The sequence below is a fragment of the Carassius gibelio genome, chromosome B1 (genome assembly GCF_023724105.1).
Source record: "Carassius gibelio isolate Cgi1373 ecotype wild population from Czech Republic chromosome B1, carGib1.2-hapl.c, whole genome shotgun sequence".
NCBI lineage: Eukaryota > Metazoa > Chordata > Actinopteri > Cypriniformes > Cyprinidae > Carassius > Carassius gibelio.
Window position 1 is genome coordinate 33,230,662 of NC_068396.1, and position 21,313 is coordinate 33,251,974.

Consider the following 21,313-nt stretch of genomic DNA (forward strand, 5'->3'; position numbering starts at 1 on the left):
TGTAAAAACTATTACAATAACTGTAATAACTGTAACAATACCTGCAACGATAACTGTAAAAACTATTACAATAACTGTAATAACTGTAACAATACCTGCAACGATAACTGTAAAAACTATTACAATAACTGTAATAACTGTAACAATACCTGCAACGATAACTGTAAAAACTATTACAATAACTGTAATAACTGTAACAATACCTTCAACGATAACTGTAAAAACTATTACAATAACTGTAATAACTGTAACAATACCTGCAACGGTAACTGTAATAACTGCAACAATAACTAATAACTGTAACAATACCTGGAATAATAACTGTAATAATTGTAACAATATCTGCAACAATAACTGTAATAACTGTAACAATATTTGCAACAATAACTGTAATGATACCTGGAATAATAACTGTAAAAAGTATAACAATAACTGTAATAACTGTTACAATACCTGGAAGAATTACTGTAACAATACCTGCAACAATAACTGTAATAACCGCAACAATACCTGGAATAATAACTGTAATAATTGTAACAATACCTGCAACAATAACTGTAATAACCGCAACAATACCTGGAATAATAACTGTAAAAACTATAACAATAACTGTAATAACTGTAAGAATACCTGTAATAATTACTGTAAAAACTATAACAATACCTGGAATAATAACTGTAAAAACTATAACAATAACTGTAAGAATACCTGGACTAATTACTGTAAAAACTATAACAATAACTGTAATAACTGTAACAATACCTGGAATAATTACTGTAAAAACTATAACAATAACTGTAATAACTGTAACAATACCTGGAATAATTACTGTAAAAACTATAACAATAACTGTAATAACTGTAACAATACCTATAACAATAACTGTAATAACTGTAACAATACCTGGAATAATAACTGCAACAATACCTGGAATAATAACGGTAAAAACTATAACAATAACTGTAATAACTGTAACAATACCTGGAATAATAACTGCAACAATACCTGGAATAATAACTGTAATAATTATAACAATAACTAATAACTGTAACAATATCTGGAATAATTACTATAACAATACCTGGAATAACAACTGTAATAACCGCAACAATACCTGGAATAATAACATTACAAACTATAACAATAACTGTTTGTATAAAAACTGTTGTAATAACTTTTTTTTTTTTGTAATAACTGTAATGATACCTGGAATAATAACTGTAAAAACTATAACAATAATAACTAACAATAACTGCAATAACGGTAATAACTAAAACAAAAACTGTAATAACTATAAAAATAACTGCAATAACGGTAATAACTAAAAAACTGTAATAACTATAACAAAAACTGTAAAAACTATAACAATAACGGTAATAACTATAACAATAACTGTAATAAATATAACAATACCTGCAATAATGGTAATAACTGTAACAATAACTGTAATAAAACCTGCAATGATAAGTGTAACTTAACCATAACTGTAAAAACAATGGTAACACTAACTAACAAAAACTGTAACAATACCTTCAACAGTAATTGTAGTGATAACTGTAACAATAACTCTAATGATAACTGTAAGGAAAACTATAACAACAATAACTGTAACAATACCTGCAACGATAACTGTAACCATAACATATGATAACTGATGATAACTAACAATAACTGTAACAATACCTATAACTATAAAGCTTTATTACTTGATCAAAGTACATGAGAAATGTGAAGTTTACAGCACATCTATAACAATATCAGCAGAGAATATCGCTGGTTATTTTACAGCTAACATACGATTGAAACATTGCCAGCCAATCAGAATCCATCCAGCACGAGCCTTTACAAGAGCAGGCGACAGAAGAGAGTGTTATAATAAACAGTGTTATAGTGCATCTGTTGACACTAATGTGCTTATCAGTCTGGGTATGAACCAGCCGTTTCCTTCTAGTGTGAAACTCTGAAGAACATTAGAAGCTAAACAACACTGGCCAACAAAAGAGAAAGAAAAAACTAAGAAGAGTGTTTTTCTCTAAATAATCTGCTGTCACGTACTACAGAGGAAGAAACGTCCTGCATGTTTGGAGGGACATGATGGAGAAGAAACGATGACAGAATTGTGTGTGTGTGGGTGTGAATGAGTGATATGTGTGTGTGTGTGTGCGTGTGTGTGTGTGTGTGTGTGTGTTGAATCACTCACAAACAGTCCCTTGAAGGCTTTCTTCTCGTTGATCCTGTAGAGTCCCTCTGAGTACGTGACCTTAATGTGTCTGGTGTCCATGTTGAACCTGAGACAGAGACAGAGAGGCGTGTCACTGCTGCTGTTTGATTGACAGCTGTCAGTCAGTGTGTGGGAGTGTGTTCACTGTACTTGAGACTGAGGGCGAATTCTCCGGCGTCTTTCTGTCGCACCAGAAACGTCCCATCGGAGCGAGACGTCAGGAGAGTTTTAGCACCGGTCCGGTCCATGTTACCAGCGAACCTGACACCAGACGACTGTGTTAGTGTGTGTATGTCAAACGGAGTGAATATAGATGGAATGTGTGTGTGTGTGTGTGTGTGTGTGTTACCAGGGCAGTCCTGATAAATCTGGAGAAGGCGCCTACAGAGATCAGACAACACATTTACTTTACTAGCAGAGGATACTAGGAATTATCAAGAAGATTACTACAGTGCATCCAAACATCTAATTTAATAAAAACCTGAAAACAAACAGAAGATTTTATGATTACAGATTGTGCTCTATACTATATCTACTTAAAGCATGAACCAAAATTAAAAGATATTATCAAACTCAAATTGTTATCCTCATAATCTCATTTCAAATTGAAAAATAAAATGTAATAAAACAAGCACTTTCATCAGTAATCCCCGAGCAACTGTAATATAATTATACGATAAACTGGGAGATATTGTCAGAAATGTTTATATATTAAAAATAAATCTCAAAAATTGGAGAAAAAAATAAATAAATTCTAGGACATGAAAACAATAAAAAATAAATAAAAATTGCAGGGAAAAAAAATTAAGTTTTGAATCTGAAGAAAATAAAAACTGGAGTAAAGATTACACATTTTAGAAAAATATGTATGATTAAAAAATTTAGGGAATTAAAAAAATGCAGGATAAACAAGTGGGAAATAATGAAGATTAAAAACTGTGCAAATTAAAATGAGAGAGAGGAAAATGTAGGAAATAAATATATATAGGAAACAATGATTGAGGTACTGGATCCAGATGTTAATGACCAAGCAGATGCTCACCGGCACAAACGGCTGGACTTTACTGCAGGGAAACCAGCCGACCTCTCCGATGGTCAGATTCCTGCCCTGAAGCACACACACACACACACACACACACGCCAGATCTATATACATGCATTTATAAAGTATATTCATATTTATATGGGTCAGCCCCACATAGCAATATGACTCATATCCGGGATCTAAAATGACAAATTGGCTGAAGACAAGCAGAAAGGAGAAGGAGAAAGTGCAGATGCACGGAGGTTTCTCTTCTGCTTTATAAACACAGATCAGATGTCCTGCTGTAACCTCATTTACATACACAGGAATCGAAACTGAAAGAGGCTCGCTCTTCCCTTCATACAGTCATATCATCATAGCAGACCGACTAACACTTTGATGTGTTACATGACATTAATATTGTGTTTTACTGCGCTGCAACCAGTAAATGTTACCAACCAACACAAAACGTGCATTATTTTTGCATTGTATGAATGTATATATATATATGTATATGTATATGTATATATATATATATATATATAGAGCAACATTATTCAAAATAAAGGAGTCTGATTCAATGAGGAATATATCAAGGAGGAGCTGGGGATGGAGGAGGATAATTTGTTCGTGAGCATGTGATAAAGCTGCTGAATAATATTGAATAGACCTTCCATAGGAATGCCGTGATAGGTGTTCATTCATTTAGGCAGATGTGGATCACGTGACCTGACAGAACTAACGCTGTACGTGTGATATCAGAAATCCTTGTCTCTTACACTAATATTCAGCTGCTCAGATGTTGTCTACGTCATAGATGAAATGGCATTATTATGTTAACAGGGCTCGTTGTATGGAAGCATATGGGTAGCATTATTCAATTTGGGATGTAATATGCAAAATGACAATGCAATATGTAAAATGGCAATGCATTTCTGTATTTACATTAACATTTTCCAATACATTTGTGCAACGTTTGGTGCAAAATGAAAATGAAAATTAAATTACATAATTTTCATTTGGCATTTCCTACACCAGTTTTAATATGTAAAATGAATATTAATTTTAACGCTTTATAAGTTGCAAAATTAAAATGAAAATGTATTACAGAAATGATTAGATATGTCTAACATGTTCAAGCAAAAACTGTGGCAAAATGATCATTTAAATGCTATTTTTCTTAATTGCATTAACACTCACAGTCAAGACACTTACGATTGCATTTTCATTCGGTGTCCCGCAATGAATGTAGCAAAATTCAATGTGCACATTGAAAATGCATTCCGAGCCGATCACATCTCCGCCCCCTCCCGCCCTGTCAATCACTGCGTGAACAAGGCGGGGCTTACAGAAGGTCAGAGACTCAAACCTCAAGAAGAGGATTCAAGTAAGAGAACATGGACAAGACAGTGGCCCGTGTACGTTTTGATCATTTCAGTTTATGGCTTCAATATTTCATTCGCACTTGTGGGCGGAGCTGAAACGTTGCTTTCATCTGATTTGTCGAATCGCTCCGCTTTCAGCTTGGTCTTTTTATTCTTTCAGACAGAATAAGAGTCAGTGCGAGTGAAGCACTGTAATGTCTGAAACCACCGCTCACTGTTAATTAGCATAATGTTTGAATCAGATGTAGCTGGGCACATAATTTGTGCTGCTGAGACCTGCAAGAGACCCCGTTTAATTATTGTATGAATATTGTCCCACGCAAATAGTTCTGTCTCCTTGGATAGCAGTGAAGTGGAATAAATATAGTTAAATTTATGAAATAAAATTAAATAGGATTTTTTGGGAAGGTAAGTCTGGCCAGTTATACAAGCAACACGAATTAGATGAGTCTGAAGATCTGAGCTGAATTGGGTGAAACATTTAAGTTCTAGTCTGTGTCAATTACTCTCATAATAAATAATAATAATAATGTTAACTGTATTTTTCGGTATAAGTTGCATCAGTCCAAAAATACGTCATGACGAGGAAAAAAAAAACATATATAAGTCGCATTTATTCAGAACCAAGAGAAAACATTACCGTCCACAGCCGCGAGAGGGCGCTCTGGGGTAGGCTACAGGAGCACTGAGCAGCATAGAGCTAATTTTACTATTTCTGTTTAGAAATTTAACTATATTCATTTTTACAATTATTTATTAATGTCACACACACACATACCTAGTGCCTTATGACTTAAAAGATGAGAGTGGTAAATGTTACAGGCATGGAACTGTTCAGTCTATTATTGATTTTTATTTCCACTTCACTTTTATCCAAAGAGAGATAACTATTTGCACTGTATTTATCAGTGGGACAATATTCATGCAATACTACAACCTAGAAATAATTTGCAGGTCTCAGCAGCACGAATTATGTGCCCAGCTACATCTGATTCAAACATTATGCTAATTAACAGTGAGCGGTGGTTTCAGACATTACAGTGCTTCACTCGCACTGACTTTATTCTGTCTGAAAGAATAAAAAGATCGAGCTAAAGGCGGAGCGATTCGACAAATCAGATGAAAGCAGCGTTTCAGCTCCGCCCACAAGTGTGAATGAATTATTGAAGCCATAAACTGAAATGATCAAAACGTACATGGGCCACTGTCTTGTCCATGTTCTCTTACTTGAATCCTCTTCTTGAGGTTTGAGTCTCTGACCTTCTGTAAGCCCCGCCTTGTTCACGCAGTGATTGACAGGGCGGGAGGGGGCGGAGATGTGATCGGCTCGGAATGCATTTTCAATGTGCACATTGAATTTTGCTACATTCATTGCGGGACACCGAATGAAAATGCAATCGTAAGTGTCTTGACTGTGAGTGTTAATGCAATTAAGAAAAATAGCATTTAAATGATCATTTTGCCACAGTTTTTGCTTGAACATGTTAGACATATCTAATCATTTCTGTAATAAATTTTCATTTTAATTTTGCAACTTATAAAGCGTTAAAATTAATATTCATTTTACATATCAAAACTGGTGTAGGAAATGCCAAATGAAAATTATGTAATTTAATTTTCATTTTCATTTTGCACCAAACGTTGCACAAATGTATTGGAAAATGTAAATGTAAATACAGAAATGCATTGCCATTTTACATATTGCATTGTCATTTTGCATATTACATCCCAAATTGAATAATGCTACCCATATGCTTCCATATCGTTGAGGAGTTCTGCTGTGTCCAGAAACAATCCTGTACCTGTGTGTGTGTGTGTGTGTGTGTGTGTGTGTGAGTGATGACCCCTCACCTCCCACCACTGCAGGTCGACTTCTGCCCGCGTCAGCTCCACCACATCCCCCACAGAGAGTGGCAGCGGCTGACCGAACGCCAGCGGCGGCGGAGGGAGACCGTAATAATCCACACACACCTCCATCTTCGGCAGACCTGATTGAGACACACGAGTGTGAAGACACGGACCAGCATGTGTGTGTGTGTGTGTGAGGACGCTGTGTGACGTGTGTTTACCTGGTTTGGCTTGTCTTTGAGATGCCAACCTCATCGTTTTATTCTGAAACAACATCAAAATACACTTCATCACACGCAAACACAATCAAAACGCTCATACTGATGATCATACTAATAAACTGCAACAGTATCATTACTGACTTAATTTATATTATATTATATTATATTATATTATATTATATTATATTATATTATATTATATTATATTATATTATATTATAGTTCCTCAGTAGGTGGCCTGCGGGCAACATCAGGCCAGTGAAAAAAAAAAAAGTTTGGCCTGCAATAATTCAATATTAATATACATCGCAATATATATTTTTTTTATAATGGTGATATGATTTGTTTTTAACACATTTCTGATATTTCGATACATTACCAGTGTTTCCCATTCATTTATTTATTTGTTGCGTTTAACTTGGTTGAATAAAAATGAGAACTGCACATTTCAAAATCAAAACGCGGCTGTCTTCAGAAAAGTTTTGATGGCGTTTTCATTTTATCTGATGAAGTAGAGTTCATAAACAGAGCCGTTACTGGAGAAACCGCTAGTTCTACCGCTCTCACAGCGCCTCCTGCTGGCAGACAATCAGTTTGCATTTTCAATAATAAACAGTTTTGAAGAGCTTTGAAATCACAGGAATAAATGATATTTTCAAATACAAAACAGTTATTTTAAATAGTAAAAATAGCACAGCACCTACTCGCTGGCCTCAGTTACACTCACCACCCTAAACCTTACTCCCATCCGGGTCACGGCACCAATGTAAACCCTTTCTCCCGGGTTCTCACTACCACACCGGAGTGAGGTTTACCTGCACAGCACCTACTGGCTGGCCTAGTTCAGTGACCCTTGGCATGTTATTATTGGCAGAATTCTGTGATTATATTATATTATATTATATTATATCAGCATATTTAAGCTGTTTAAATGTCAGATGATTGAATTTAGTGTCTCTTTCATGGCGTTTAAATGGGTTTATCACATGTTTGTGTGTTATCATATGTATTACAACAACAGGACGTGCAGTAAAAAAATTAATAAATGTTCTCAAGACATAAAAATTCACAAAAAGTGAGACAAAAATAATGGAGTAATTTGTATGCACAGACCTTCTTGAGCGTTCCTGACAGCTCTGTGGAGTGAATGAGAAGCACATGTAAAGTCGACTGAACTAAAACCAACATATTACATTCTCACATGTTCTGTGTCTGTTTTCTCACCAGAGTTTCGTCCGCATGCAGGAACTCGACCCAGACACTCTTTATGAGCGGCCATCTTACAGCGTGAGCAGCGGTAGCCCTGATAGAAGATCCCCCTGAAACACACACACACACACACACACACACAGCATATAAAACTCTGATATAAAAGATTTACTTTTCTTTATATCTTGCAGCAGACACATCCTGACATATCTACATTTGACTTCTTTCTCTGAGCTTGATGAGCCTGATGAAACTCTACATTAAATGATACTGCAACTTTCACAGCTCAGAACTTCCTCCCGGACTAAATAGAGCATTTACTGAAACCGAACTGTGAAGCAGTGTGGTTATTATCAGCAGAGATTAAAAATAAACCTAATAGAAACGGTCTCATTAATGGTAATAAAGATTAAAACAAAAAACTTCAATGACAAGTAGAACATTTTCTTTGGAATTGGTAATCAGTAATTAAGTAATACATAAAAAAATAAATAAAAATAAATAAAAATGTTGATACTAATATTAATCAAAAATGTATAAAAATTATAAAAATATAAAAATGATTGAATCTTAAAAATGTAACATATTAAAAACATTCAAAACAAAAAATGTAACAAAAATGAGAAATGTTGCCTTGGAAACTAAATGAAAAATAAATAAGTTCAAGTCCTAAAGTAATAAGCACTAAAATCACTAAAACTAAGCAAAAACTAAGAACAATGACACAAATAAATGTATTAAAACTTAAACTAAAATGAAAATGAACAATAGAAAAATATTAAAAACTAATAAGCACTCTAATAGTAAATTGATAATACCAAAATAAAACAAATATATGTTACTTTCCATGAACAAACTAACAAAATGATTGTTTCCATTAGTTATCACAACTTCAGTTTTAACATTAGAATAAATAACAGCCTTGTTTCAACTTAAAAAGGTAAGCGTTCATACTTGACTAAAAGATATGTCAATTTAACTTTAGTTAAGTTAGATATTTAAGCTCAAGCTAATCTCAACTAATTTTATGTTGTCATAACTAGCAGCGTTTTTTACAGTGCACAATCATGTTTGTTGAGCAGCTCATTCACTCACGAATGATTTACAGAGATGAAGTTCACCTGAGGAGCATCTGACAGGCTTTACACGAGGTGGTGTCCTCAAAACAGTGCATCTGGAAGTCATGGCCGTTCGCCGTGCCGTTCTCCGGACACATGTTGGACCTACAAACACACGGCGTACAAGGTTTCTGCTGCGTAAATCATTCTTAACATCTGAGTATCTGAGCGAAGGACTCACAGCGCCATCTCAAACTGCTCCAGCCACTTCTTCTTCAGCTCTCGCGTCTTAAAGTAGAGATCGTATCCACCCTGACCGTACAGATCCATCAGCAGGAAGGTGTGCGTCCACTGTAAACACACACAAGCGTCAGGTACAGGTGTGTGCGAATGATGAAGATGATGATGATGACCTGGTGGCTCACCTTCTTGCTGTCCTTCTCTCCTGAAGGCTCGTCTCTCAGCTGGTAATGCTGAAGCTCAATCAGCTCCTTCAGCTCCAGATTCTCTCCGCTGCGCTTCTTACACACTAACAGAGCCTTATCGAAGAGGAAGCCATACCTGCACACACACACACACACACACACACACACACAGTGTTACACACGCTACACACTAACAGCCTGATCACATCAAGAACGACACACATCACAATAACTATGAGGTTATAAAAATCGCTGTAATCGTTACAGCACAACTATAACGATACCGATACCGATACCGATATTATTGTAATATTTTCTAGTTGATGAATGATAAAACACTGACTCAAAATCCATCCGACACCGAGCTCCAGCATTTAAAGTGTTTAAAGATGTCAAAACTGCAGCATTGCTGTCTGTTGATGCGGGTGCTAGTAAAGTAATTATAGTTATAAATACAATTATAGATATCGATGTAGTTGTCTTTATAGCTATCTTATATAAGTACTGTTATCAATATAGGTAGCATTACAGTTGCAGCTATCGTTATGTTATTATTATGCTAATTCTTATTGTTACAGTTAATTATCATTACAGTTATCATCATTATTGTCATCACTATAGTTACTGTTATAATTTTTATTACTCTTATAGTATTTATAGTATTTAAAGTTATTGTTACAGTTTGTTATTCTAATAGTTATTTTTACATTTATCGTTTTTAGGGTTTTTTACATTTACAGTATCATTACTGTTATTATAGTTATTGTGATGATTATAACTATACTAATCTTTACTGTTATAGTTATTGTTACAGAAAGCTATTATAGTTAGTGTTTATTGTTATCATAGTGATCATTATAGCTATTGTTACAGTAATAGTTAGCGCTACAGTTATAGTTACAGTTAATTATCGTTACAGTTGGTTATCATTATAGTTAGTTAAAATGTCTTGTTATAGTTATTGATAAAGTTGATCTTTATAGCTATTATTATAGTCATTGTTACAATTATAATTGTCATTATATTTGCATTATAGTTTTAATTCCAGTTACCGTTATTGTTATAGTTATCATTACAGTTATAGTAACACACACACACACACACACACGCACCGGTCCTGTTTGGATTTCTTCTCAGGACTGCAGATCTTGAATTCTCCGTCTATTTTGGGTCGTCCGTATAACGCCAGAGACTGAGTCTGAGCAGAGGAAGAGAGAGAGTCTGAATCAGATGAATCAGAATCAGAGTTCAGTGCTGAAATGAATCGTTCTCAGGTGATTCTGTACCATGTTCTCGATGCACAGCTGAAACGTCGTGATCTGACGGATGATCTCATTGTCTCTCTTCACCTCGTTCACACACTGAGCCAGATCCTACACACACACACACACACACATACACCAGCAGCATGTTTATTCGTCTAATCATAAATTCAGTTCATGTTCATGAGCTTTTCTACTCATTTTATCTCTACCTGGTGCTCTCACGTAATTGAAAATCCTGATCAAAATACCCACAAAGTTCTGACTCAATGCACAAATGTTGTGACAAAACATCTTCACATATTTGGTGTCTGAATCATTTGTGTGTTACAGGTGAATTGTTTTGAAGATTCAGCTGGAGTATTTTTATCAGTCAACCACAGTGTAACCAGCACTGAGACTGCACCTCTATTTATAATTATTATTCAGTTGTTCTACTATTGTACATGCTAAAAAAACACACACACACACACACACACACACACACACACACACACACACACACACACACACACACACACACACACACTCACCCTCATGGCATCCAGTGCAGTGCGCAAGTTTTCCTTATCTTGTTGGTCCACAGTGTGTTTCATGAGCTCCTGAGACACATATTAATGATTAATACATGATTAAAAAGAAAAAGACTTTAAGGAAAGAGAGTTCAGGTGAAGAGGGTGAACATTTTCTCTTTAGCTGTATTCACCAGGTGAAGTGTGGTTATTTTAAGGTGCTCCTGGTACATAAATATACATGCATACATACATCTGACATGATAACCAAAAATACAAATACATTTAGCAAGACTTAGCAATAAATAATGTGAGAAAATCTGGAACAGTAGATTGATTTATCTACAGATTTGTGCATTTTTAATCTTTATAGAATTGTATAATTAATAAAGATATGTGTATGTATTTACATGATACTTGAGAAAGATGTAGAATGATTTACGGAAATGAATAACAGAACACAGGTTATTTCACTACACAATTTCATTTTCTATTTCACTACACTCGACCAGCTGATTCATCGCGGTACATTAAGACAACTGCTTTGTGTTATTTGTAAGATTTATGCAATTATCTTATATTTAACACAATGATTTGCATTAATTTACAGAATACTAATCTGAAGATTGGATAAAGTCATATTCATAATTCTATTTTTTTTTTTCAGAGTGGATTTTGGTTTTCTTTTTTATTTCCTTTTTTACTCCATAAATCAGAAAATACAGAAAAACAAAAATACATACATTTTCACCATGTTTTAAGCAATAAATTGTTGTATAAATCAGTGTGAATGAAATATGAATAAAGTAAAAACCGTCAGAATATAGAGAGAAATAAATCTGTTAAATGTTGTGTGTGTATGTGCTGCTGAAGTAGAGGAAAAACTTTAAAGATATGCATTATTCATCATGTTTTTAAGATTAAAATGTTGTATAAATCAGTGTGAATGAGATATAAACAAACCCTTCAGTAAAAACCTGCAGAACATACTGTAGGAATAAATCTCTAAATGTTTGTGTTTGTAAGTTCTGCTAAATCAAAGATTTTTTAAAGGGGGGTGAAATGCTATTTGATGCATACTGAGTTGTTTACACTGTTAAAGAGTTGGATTCCCATGCTAAACATGGACAAAGTTTCAAAAATTAATTTGTACGTTTGAAGGAGTATTTCTGTTCCAAAAATACTCCTTCCGGTTTGTCACAAGTTTCGGAAAGTTTTTTTCGAGTATGGCTCTGTGTGACGTTAGATGGAGCAGAATTTCCTTATATGGGTCCTGAGGCACTTCTGCTGGAAGAGCGCGCTCCCGTATAGCAGAGCACTGAGAGCACAACAGACTTCACTGATCAGAGCGAGAGCGTCGCCAAATGTTACAAAAGAAGTGTGTTTTTGGTTGCCAGGGCAAGACAACCCTGCACAGATTACCAAAAGAGAAACAGCATTAAGGGACCAGTGGATGGAGTTTATTTTTACAGAGCATCAACGGAGTTGTGCAAGTGTTTGTGTTTGTTCCCTGCATTTCGAAGATGCTTGTTTTACAAACAAGGCCCAGTTTGACGCCGGATTTGCACATCGTTTATTTCTTAAGGATAATGCAGTCCCAGCGAAAAAGGGTCACGATCGTGTGTTGGAACCGCAGGCGGTGAGTAAAACTGCTTTCCTCACAGTAAAGTCACAGCTTCCAAACGCTCTCAACACAAAATCCTACTGGCGCTCGTGATTCTTTAGCTCCGCCCACACGTCACGCCTCCAGCCGGTCGTGTTTTTCCGGGAAAAAAACGGTACAGACTATCTTTCTCTTATGAATATAATAAAACTAAAGACTTTTTGGAGTTATGAAGGATGCAGTACTACTCTATAGGTACTCAAGATTAACAGGATATTGAGTGAAAACGAGCATTTCACCCCCCTTTAAAGATATGCATTGCTATTAAAAATCTACAGATACAAATAGATAAAGTGCATTAGGATAAACACTTGCATGTGCATTGTGGATGTTTTTTGTTTTCTATCAGTCTGAAATAAAATGTGTATGTATGCGTGTGTGTGAGAGTGTTGTGTGTGTGCGTGCATGCGTGTGTGCGCACGTGTGTGTGTGTGTTACCTGCAGCAGCAGATGGTACTTCAGGACTCTCTGCATGGGAACCATCAGCAGATCTCGCAGTGAAAACCTGCCGCTGTTGGCTCGCATCGAACACTCCTAAATAACAGCGGGATGGCTAAATAAGATCACTGATGCTCTGTAGCGCTGGCTTTGGTTAGTCAGAGGTATTTATATCAAGTTAAATGCATCTGTGGTCTGTGTGCTTCTGACCTCCAGTTTCATCTTCACATCTTCATGCGTGCTGGTGATCTTGTCCAGATGTTTGGTGGCTCCTTCCACCTGACTGCAGTAACGTCCATACAGCAACAGCCTACCACACACACACACACACACACACACACACACACACACACACACAGACACACACAAGCACGCACGCACACACACACACACACACACAGACACACGCAAGCACGGACGCACACACACACACACACACGTACGCATACACACACGCACACGCACACGCACACACACACACACACACACAGACACACGCAAGCACGGACGCATACACACACACACAAGCACGCACGCACACACACACACACACACACGCGCACACACACACACACACACACACACACACACACACACACACACCATCAGAAAACACCCTTTCACTCACACATGTTCAGTGAACTAAAGTGAGGAAACAAATAGTGTGTACATCATTCGTACATCCACTCTTGCATGAATGGTCACATGGTCAGTCAGATTATGTAAGAGTGGTTTTACAAGTGATGTGTTTTAGAAATGGCTTTCAACATAAATGAATGAAGTGAAATGAAGTGTTGTTGAATGAATCAGTCAGTGAATCAATGTTTTGATCCTGAGTGAATCAGTGCTGTTTAACAGATGAGTTGAATCAATGATGCAGTGATTCACTTATAAAAATGGTTACTTCTTTAATTCTAGAGTGAATCAGTGCTGTTGAAAGAGTTGAATTAATGTTTGAGTAACCTGTTTACAGTTTTTTACAGATGCTAGGACACATTTCTCAACACTTAGGTCACTTTTGCAAAACTCTTCACACAGGTCTCCTAACCAACTTTCAGCTTGGCACAGCAGTTCATTTCATAATCAAAACTACCAAAACACTTTCTTCATGTCTCAAATCAGCTCATTCTTCCAGAACACTAGCAAAGGTTGACAGTCGAAAAACACACTTTGTCAGCCACAAAACAATGACCTAAAAAACACTAACAACATGTAGCATTATACAATTATACAAGGACACATCTCTGTTTATAATTCACTGCAATATATGTTACTGGAATGAATCAGACATGATGCAGAATTCTTCAATATTTTATGTTGTTTATTTATTTTTATTTTGACTGTATGCTCTGAGTAATTCCAAAATAGAAGAAATTGTATCCACACCATCCACTGATACAGATGCAATAGTAATGCTAATCTACTAATTGTCCAATCGTTTTTATAGCATTTAATTTTAAGATTTAAAATATATTTCATTCAAATATTACTGTAGAAATGTAGCAAATTGTTGTCTTATTCAGTTTTGTATTATGTTATTGTTCTGAACATAAGTTTAACAGTTGTGAAAACAGTATGTAAGCATGTGCAAATTATCCTGTACGCACAAAGAGTTTTGTCAGTTGTTGTGTCTGAGTGAGAAAAGAATTCATCAAATTTGAGAGATGTAGTCATTGAATGCATTTTGTGCCAAAGCAATGATAATTGATCCTCAGTTTAGCCCTCATTGACTTCTGTTGTGCTCACTGTGTGAGGAGTTTGGCAAAAGTGACCTAAGTACTGAGAAACGTGTCCTAGCGTCTGTAAAAAACTGTAATTCCTAAATAAATCAGCTGTTTTACAAATAACAGAATCAATGATTCAATGAGTCATTCATATACAGAGTCCCTTCTTTATTCCTAAACAGAGCACTGAATTAAATGATTCAGTGACTCGCTAATTTAGATGAATTTAGACACTAGTTTCTGAATGAATCGGTGCTGTTGAATGAATCAGTTGAATGAATGATTCATTTCCAGATTCTTTCAGAGCTCATGAGCTGAACTGAAAGCCTAAGTTAAGTGCTGAACGAGTTTTGTTGAGCTCTGTACCTCTCCTTGTAGTCGATGAAGATCTGAAAGAGATTCTCGGCTCGTAAACGCAGGATAGACTCCTGCACCTCGTGAAGCAGAGAGCGATGAGTCTCGGCCAGATCCTGTGAGAGAGGACGTGTATTACTGATCTGATCAGATGAACCAGACACTCATGAGCTGAGGAGGAGGATGATGATGACTCACTTGAATATTGATGAAGATGCTCTCGATGTCCTCGGGCTGAAGGAAAGGCTGCAGTGGTTTCAGAAAGTGCTGAGGACACACAGGTGAACACAACATGTGTTTGTGAGTCACGTGTTCGTCGTTTAAGTGTGTCTGAGAGAAGCTCGCGGTTAAAGAGACCCTACTGCTGAAACACTTTCGGTTTCATGTTGACTGACACGTTCCTCTCATCAGGAGACGTGACTGTAAGTGAATCAGTAAACCACAGCACCTGCACATCACAGCGGCCCGACGGTCAGATCCTCAGAGCACCAGAGCGAGAGAATACTAACATTAAACACCAGGCACAAAATATGTGCTGCCTTTCATTAAACCTCAGTTCCTCTAGTGAAATTAAATAGAAAACATGTCTAATCACTTAATGTTTTCCCTCCAAAATTCTCTTTTATTTTTATCTTAATAATTAATATAAAGTCATCAAACTAGTCAGACTAGTGGCACTTTAAGCATGACGTCGACTAGTCACCTACAGAGGGCGCAACAGGACAAGAAATCCTTTAGATCCACATTTACGCTCAGTTTCCAGACAGTTAAAATGACACATAAATGCATACCCCTAAAGCGCTCCACATGAGTACAGCATCTGGATGCTCGAAACTGAGCGTGAGAATGCATGTTTTAAACAGATTATTGTACAGGTAAGTTATTCGCCGTTCACACACACAGAATCACTCAGTGCACTGTCAACGCTGTTCTGTGATATCTCTATAAAATAACTTAGAAACTGGAACGTTTAAGCATAAATGTCTTTGTAACTAAATCCCACAGCTTCAGTACTAGTAGAGAGACATTAATTAATGCTTTCACTAAGGCATTCATATGAATGTAATCTTTACTGTGCTACTTCATCAGTATCTGTTTGAGAAGGAGCAGAAATCTGTGAGTAATATAACGACCCAGAGACAAACGATCTGATAAAACTGAGCTGTAATAAGAGCAATAGTCATGTGGGCAGCGCTGTGTCATATCCCATAACTGTGTGTTTGAGTCTCAGGTCAAGGTTCAGCCGTTTGTTCATTAATGACGTCAACTCCACTTTCTTCACATAAATATCAACTTTGAAAGAACTTGAAGTTGTTCAGCCCCTAATATATATATACATATACTTTGTCATTTTTTATATTTTAAATGGTTTAATTTAGTCTTTTTCCTCCAATTTTATTCTTCTAATCTTATAATCTAATACAAAGTTATCAAAAATGTCAAATTTTCAAATTATTAATAAAACTATACATTTAGTAATTTACTAAAAGGTTTAATTATTTTTAAATGTTTATTTTTTTATTTTATTCTTTTTTTTATTATTTATGTTTTCCAAAATTATATATATATTTTTTACTTTTTTACTTTACAAATTCTGTTGTATTTTTTTTCTGGATTCTATGTCTTATGTTTTATTTCAGATTTATCGATGTCTCCATTTGCTCTCGATGTAATCTCATGAATAATTGATATTTACAAGATATTAAAGAGATGTGATTTGTGGTTTTTCTTTCTTGTGGTGTACCAACAGCTCATTTACTGTTAGATTTGATTACAGGAGCGAGTGCATGAGTGTGTGTGTGTGTGTGTGTGTGTCTACCTGAAGTATTGATTCCAGTGTGTTGGTGTATTTCTCCTCTGTCTGTCTGATCTCCTGAAGACAGCAGCTCCTCTTGTCCACTTCAACCTTCTGCTGCTGTGACACACAGACAGTTATCTTTACATTCTCTCTCTCTCTCTGTGTGTGTGTGTGTGTGTGTGTGTGTGTGAGTCTCACTATTTCTGGTTCCTCCGTCCTCATCAGATCTTCATAAATATCATCTCCCTCATTCTCGTCTTCCTCCACACAGTCGTAAAGATCATCATCTTCCTCCACCGTGTCACTGAGAGACAGTCACAAGTCATGTTGTGTTGACAAATGAAGAGGGTTTTGTCAGATTTCTCTGCACACACACACACACACACACACTCACTCGATCTGGTCCGAGAGGCCGGTGTAGATGTCGTCATCTCCGACACACGCTTCATCTGGAAACGGCCTGCAGTGAACACAAATCACATGTGTGAGCGTTCTGCTGAACATCTGCTTCTGTGATCCACAGAGAGGCAGTCAGACGCGTCTGGAGCGACACTCGGGTGACTACACCATGACTGACTCAACTCAGCTGAGTGTGTGTGTGTGTGTGTGTGTGTTACCGGAATCCGCTCTGCAGGGCCAGTGGTGTTTGGGACAGGATGGACAGTGTGTCGATCACCTGTCAATCATGAGCATTCGTTAGCATTACATCTTCATCATCATCATCATCATCATCAAGAGTTCAGACCTTCGCGAAGTCCCTGACGTCAAACAGCTCGAAGGCCTCGAAAAGCTCGTTCTTCCTCATGCCAAATTTCTCCTGACAGGCACACAGGAACGTCCTGATGTTCTTCAGACACAAGAACTACACACACACACACACACACACACAATATAGTGTGTAAGCAATAGAAAGACAAACGTTGTAACAGTGAGGGCAAATCAGTACATTATGAGTAATTTTCTGCCATTGTGTAAATAATCTGGAATCATGTAATCCATCTAATCTGATTACAAGTATTTAAAATGGTAATTTAGTCTAATTACAGGATCTGATTATGTGATCCAGAGTACATGTAATCAGTTCATGTGAATGCTGCTGGTATAGTGTGTGTGTTCATGTGTCGGTGTATGTCAGACAGCTAACATACGTGACACACACAGTCAGAGCAAAACTGTGTGAGAGACAAATGCAGAAACAGCATCGACATCTGCATTTAGAGTACTTCCTGAGTCACAGCCTTGTGCCTCGGGCGTGTGTGTGTGTGTGTGTGTGTGTGTGTAGGAGGAAGTTAAGTCGAGAATAAGGAAGTGCAATATAAGACTGTACATGAAACAAGTGCTGTAAACTTATCAGAAACACACACAATAAACTTTCTCAAATCTGTGAGTGAGTGTATGCGTGTGTGTGTGTGTGTGTGTGTGTGTGTGAAAGAGAGAGAAAGCAGAGGTTACCAGTAAACACTGACCAGTGACCACAGTGTTCGCCAAGTTCAGCTTGGTCTTTCGCTTTCACACACACACACACATACACACTCATTTGCCATTAAGATCAGCAGCTAGTGATGGTAATCAGGTGATTTCCATATCACACAGATACTCTCTCTCTCTCTCTCTCTCTCTCTCTGTGTACCTGAGACATCTGGGGTCGTAGGTTAATCTGGCGCAGGTTGACAGACTGAGGCAGCAGGTTATTGAGCAGCTGACAGAGTAACACTCCATCTCTGAGCGCATGGGCCAGATCACACACCTGTCACACACACACACACACACACACACACATTAGAACCGCACAGATATTCACAGTCCTGGTCACCGTGAGACCCACGTCTCAAACCCGTTCACACAGCAGCATCTCTGTGGATCAGGTCTCACTGCTTTGGCACAAAATAGAAACCCTTTCAAACCCAAACCCGAATTCTTTTCTCACCCAGACACGAAAACCACCAAAACTCGCTGCGTTGGTCTACAGGCCAATTTGCATGTTTAAAAACTCTTTCCAAAGGTTTGGATAAAAAGTACTGAATGTTAGACAGTCATTTGCTAAATTGCTATAATAATATAATATTTTTATATATTCCAGATGTAAAAAAATGAAACATCATCATAAGAATTACATGTAGCTGAACACCTACGCTGAAAGAAGACGGCGGAGAAATTGTTAGTAATTTCACAAATTATTGGAAAGAAATGGCAAGGAATAGATGTAATTAAACACAATTTGGAAGTAGAATGCCTCAAATGTTTATTTTAGAACAATTATTAAAAAAACTTCCAGTTTCATCACCATCTACACAAAAGATTGGGTACAATGGAAAACAATGACAAAATGACTTGATTTGTGTCTGTGTGAAGTGTTTGAGAATGTAAAACTGAAGTTAAAGGAACAGTTTACCCAAAAAGGGAAAGAACTGTCATTTATTCATCCTCTGGCCGTTCCAGTCCTGAATGAGTTTGTGTCTTCTGTTGACCACTGAACACCCCAGTGACGTCCACAGTATGGACTGGCTACCCTCCCTCTTCAAATGATCTTCTTTTGTGTTCAACTCAAAATAAACCAACTTCAGATAGGGTTGGAACAACTTAAGGATGAATAAATGACGAGAAAATGTTGATGTTTGTGTGAAGTGTCCCTTTAAGATCTGTGTGGACGCAGGTGGACGCTCACCTGTGCGCTGTCCCAGGTGACTCTGTGGTTCTCAGGAAGCACTCGGCACTGGATCAGCCATCCGGCACACTGTCTCCACAGCTCCATCTCCAGCCAACTCTCCTCAGATCAGCAGCGATAGAGACCTAAAACCCTCCTGACGCATCCATGATCTACAAACCCAGCACTAACCGTCCAACAGACTCGATCTAAACTCAATGCAGAAGTGATGAACTGCTCACTAAGTGTCCTGCGTCTGAAGGGGAGTTCATCAGTGGAGTGCCTCTCTCTGCTTTGACCTTTGAGGTCTTCCTGCTTCTTCAGGATGTCCAGCGAGCGTCTCTCGTGTCGTCTGCGTCTCTCGTTCTTTCCTCCGCGCCGCTGCTGCTGTTCTGCAACCCTGCACAGGGGAGGAAGCCTTTCAACTGCACACAACTTCCTCTTTCCTCTGTCACACACACACACACATCTGACACTTGACTTGCAAAATTTGGGGTTTATATTCCTGCATGTGCTGCTGCTAGAGAGTCTTTGTGTTTGTGTGTGTGTGTATGTGTGTGGTTTCTCTGTCTGCGTGTGAATGTTGCAGGACTCTATGGGTGTGTGTGTGTGTGTGTGTGTGTGTGTAATATGTGTATGAATGTGTTACTAACCGCAGCATATGCAGTCAAAGAGCAGCAGCAGCAGTGCAGTGTTGCGTGGAAATGCAAACACACACACACACACACACACACACATACACACTGAATAAACTCAAGCTATAACAGAAGCATGATGGGATACCACGTCACTCCTGACCCTCAAGTGACATTTTGTTTGAAAATGTAAAATGTGATTCTGTTAACACATTTATTGCTTGGTATTTTTGTCTCGTGTTTAGCTGCTAAATTATCTAGACATTATTAAATCAAGAGAAGCAAAATAACTTCAAATATTTTGTTTTTTTCCTGAAATACGCTTAAAACAAGAAAAATCAATATTGGTAAGCGTAGGCCAAAGAAACGTACTGTTTTAATTAAAACATTTGATTAAGAGAACAATAGGCTGCTTGATATCATGAATCAGCAGCAGTTCTCTAACGTTATCTTCACTTCTTCCGTTTGTGTTTTTGTGAGTCTGTCATGCTGAACTTCATTCAGGTCTTGTATTTTGAAGTTGTTTTGTTGATACCTCCTCCTATCATCTTTCTCCATGAATACATCTAGTGTTTCAGATGTATCTAGTATGGTCCAAAAGACATACGTGTGAAAATCTTCTCATATAAGTGTTTCTGCACACACACAACAATAAACAACACCCCTGGCCTCGTTTCAGCAGTTCTAGGCTCTTCATGTGGTTTGTGGTCACAAATAGTTACTAACTGTCGCCACCTCCTGTGTAATGATGAATCTACAACTTACAGCTTTGAACTTTTTTTGCTTTCTTAATTAATCCACATATTTATAAACGTTATATTATTATTATTATTATTTATTATTATTACTATTTTTGCATTATAATCAGAACTAAGCCCCACTAAGTGATAGA

At 37.1% G+C, this 21,313-nt stretch overlaps 1 protein-coding gene and 1 long non-coding RNA gene across 5 annotated transcripts; both read right to left on the reverse strand.

Moving 5' to 3' along the window:
* Positions 1 to 19: 19 nt before the first annotated feature.
* LOC127949580 (uncharacterized) lies at positions 20 to 1,121 on the reverse strand. Of its 3 annotated transcripts, XR_008152374.1 has the most exons (5): positions 982 to 1,121; positions 871 to 927; positions 511 to 597; positions 258 to 477; positions 20 to 203 (listed from the first exon to the last, which is right to left on the reverse strand). It is a non-coding gene; the product is annotated as an uncharacterized LOC127949580 (long non-coding RNA). The 3 variants fall into 3 exon arrangements; XR_008152373.1 differs by having other exon boundaries at positions 20 to 149; positions 871 to 999; XR_008152372.1 differs by having other exon boundaries at positions 871 to 999.
* Positions 1,122 to 2,200: 1,079 nt separating this feature from the next.
* On the reverse strand, positions 2,201 to 20,242 carry LOC127949420 (proto-oncogene vav; the record flags this gene model as incomplete). 2 transcript variants are annotated; one of them, XM_052546663.1, is given in 25 exon segments in its annotated part: positions 2,201 to 2,288; positions 2,372 to 2,482; positions 2,571 to 2,602; positions 3,264 to 3,329; positions 6,482 to 6,618; positions 6,700 to 6,742; positions 7,813 to 7,835; positions 7,924 to 8,018; positions 9,030 to 9,131; positions 9,208 to 9,317; positions 9,392 to 9,527; positions 10,504 to 10,589; positions 10,678 to 10,764; positions 11,187 to 11,255; positions 13,267 to 13,362; positions 13,477 to 13,576; positions 15,357 to 15,460; positions 15,543 to 15,611; positions 17,164 to 17,256; positions 17,341 to 17,446; positions 17,537 to 17,602; positions 17,760 to 17,818; positions 17,888 to 18,004; positions 18,773 to 18,889; positions 19,808 to 20,242. In XM_052546663.1, coding segments are annotated over 25 exon segments (2,199 nt in total), but the record flags the coding sequence as incomplete, so codon positions are not given.
* Positions 20,243 to 21,313: the final 1,071 nt, after the last annotated feature.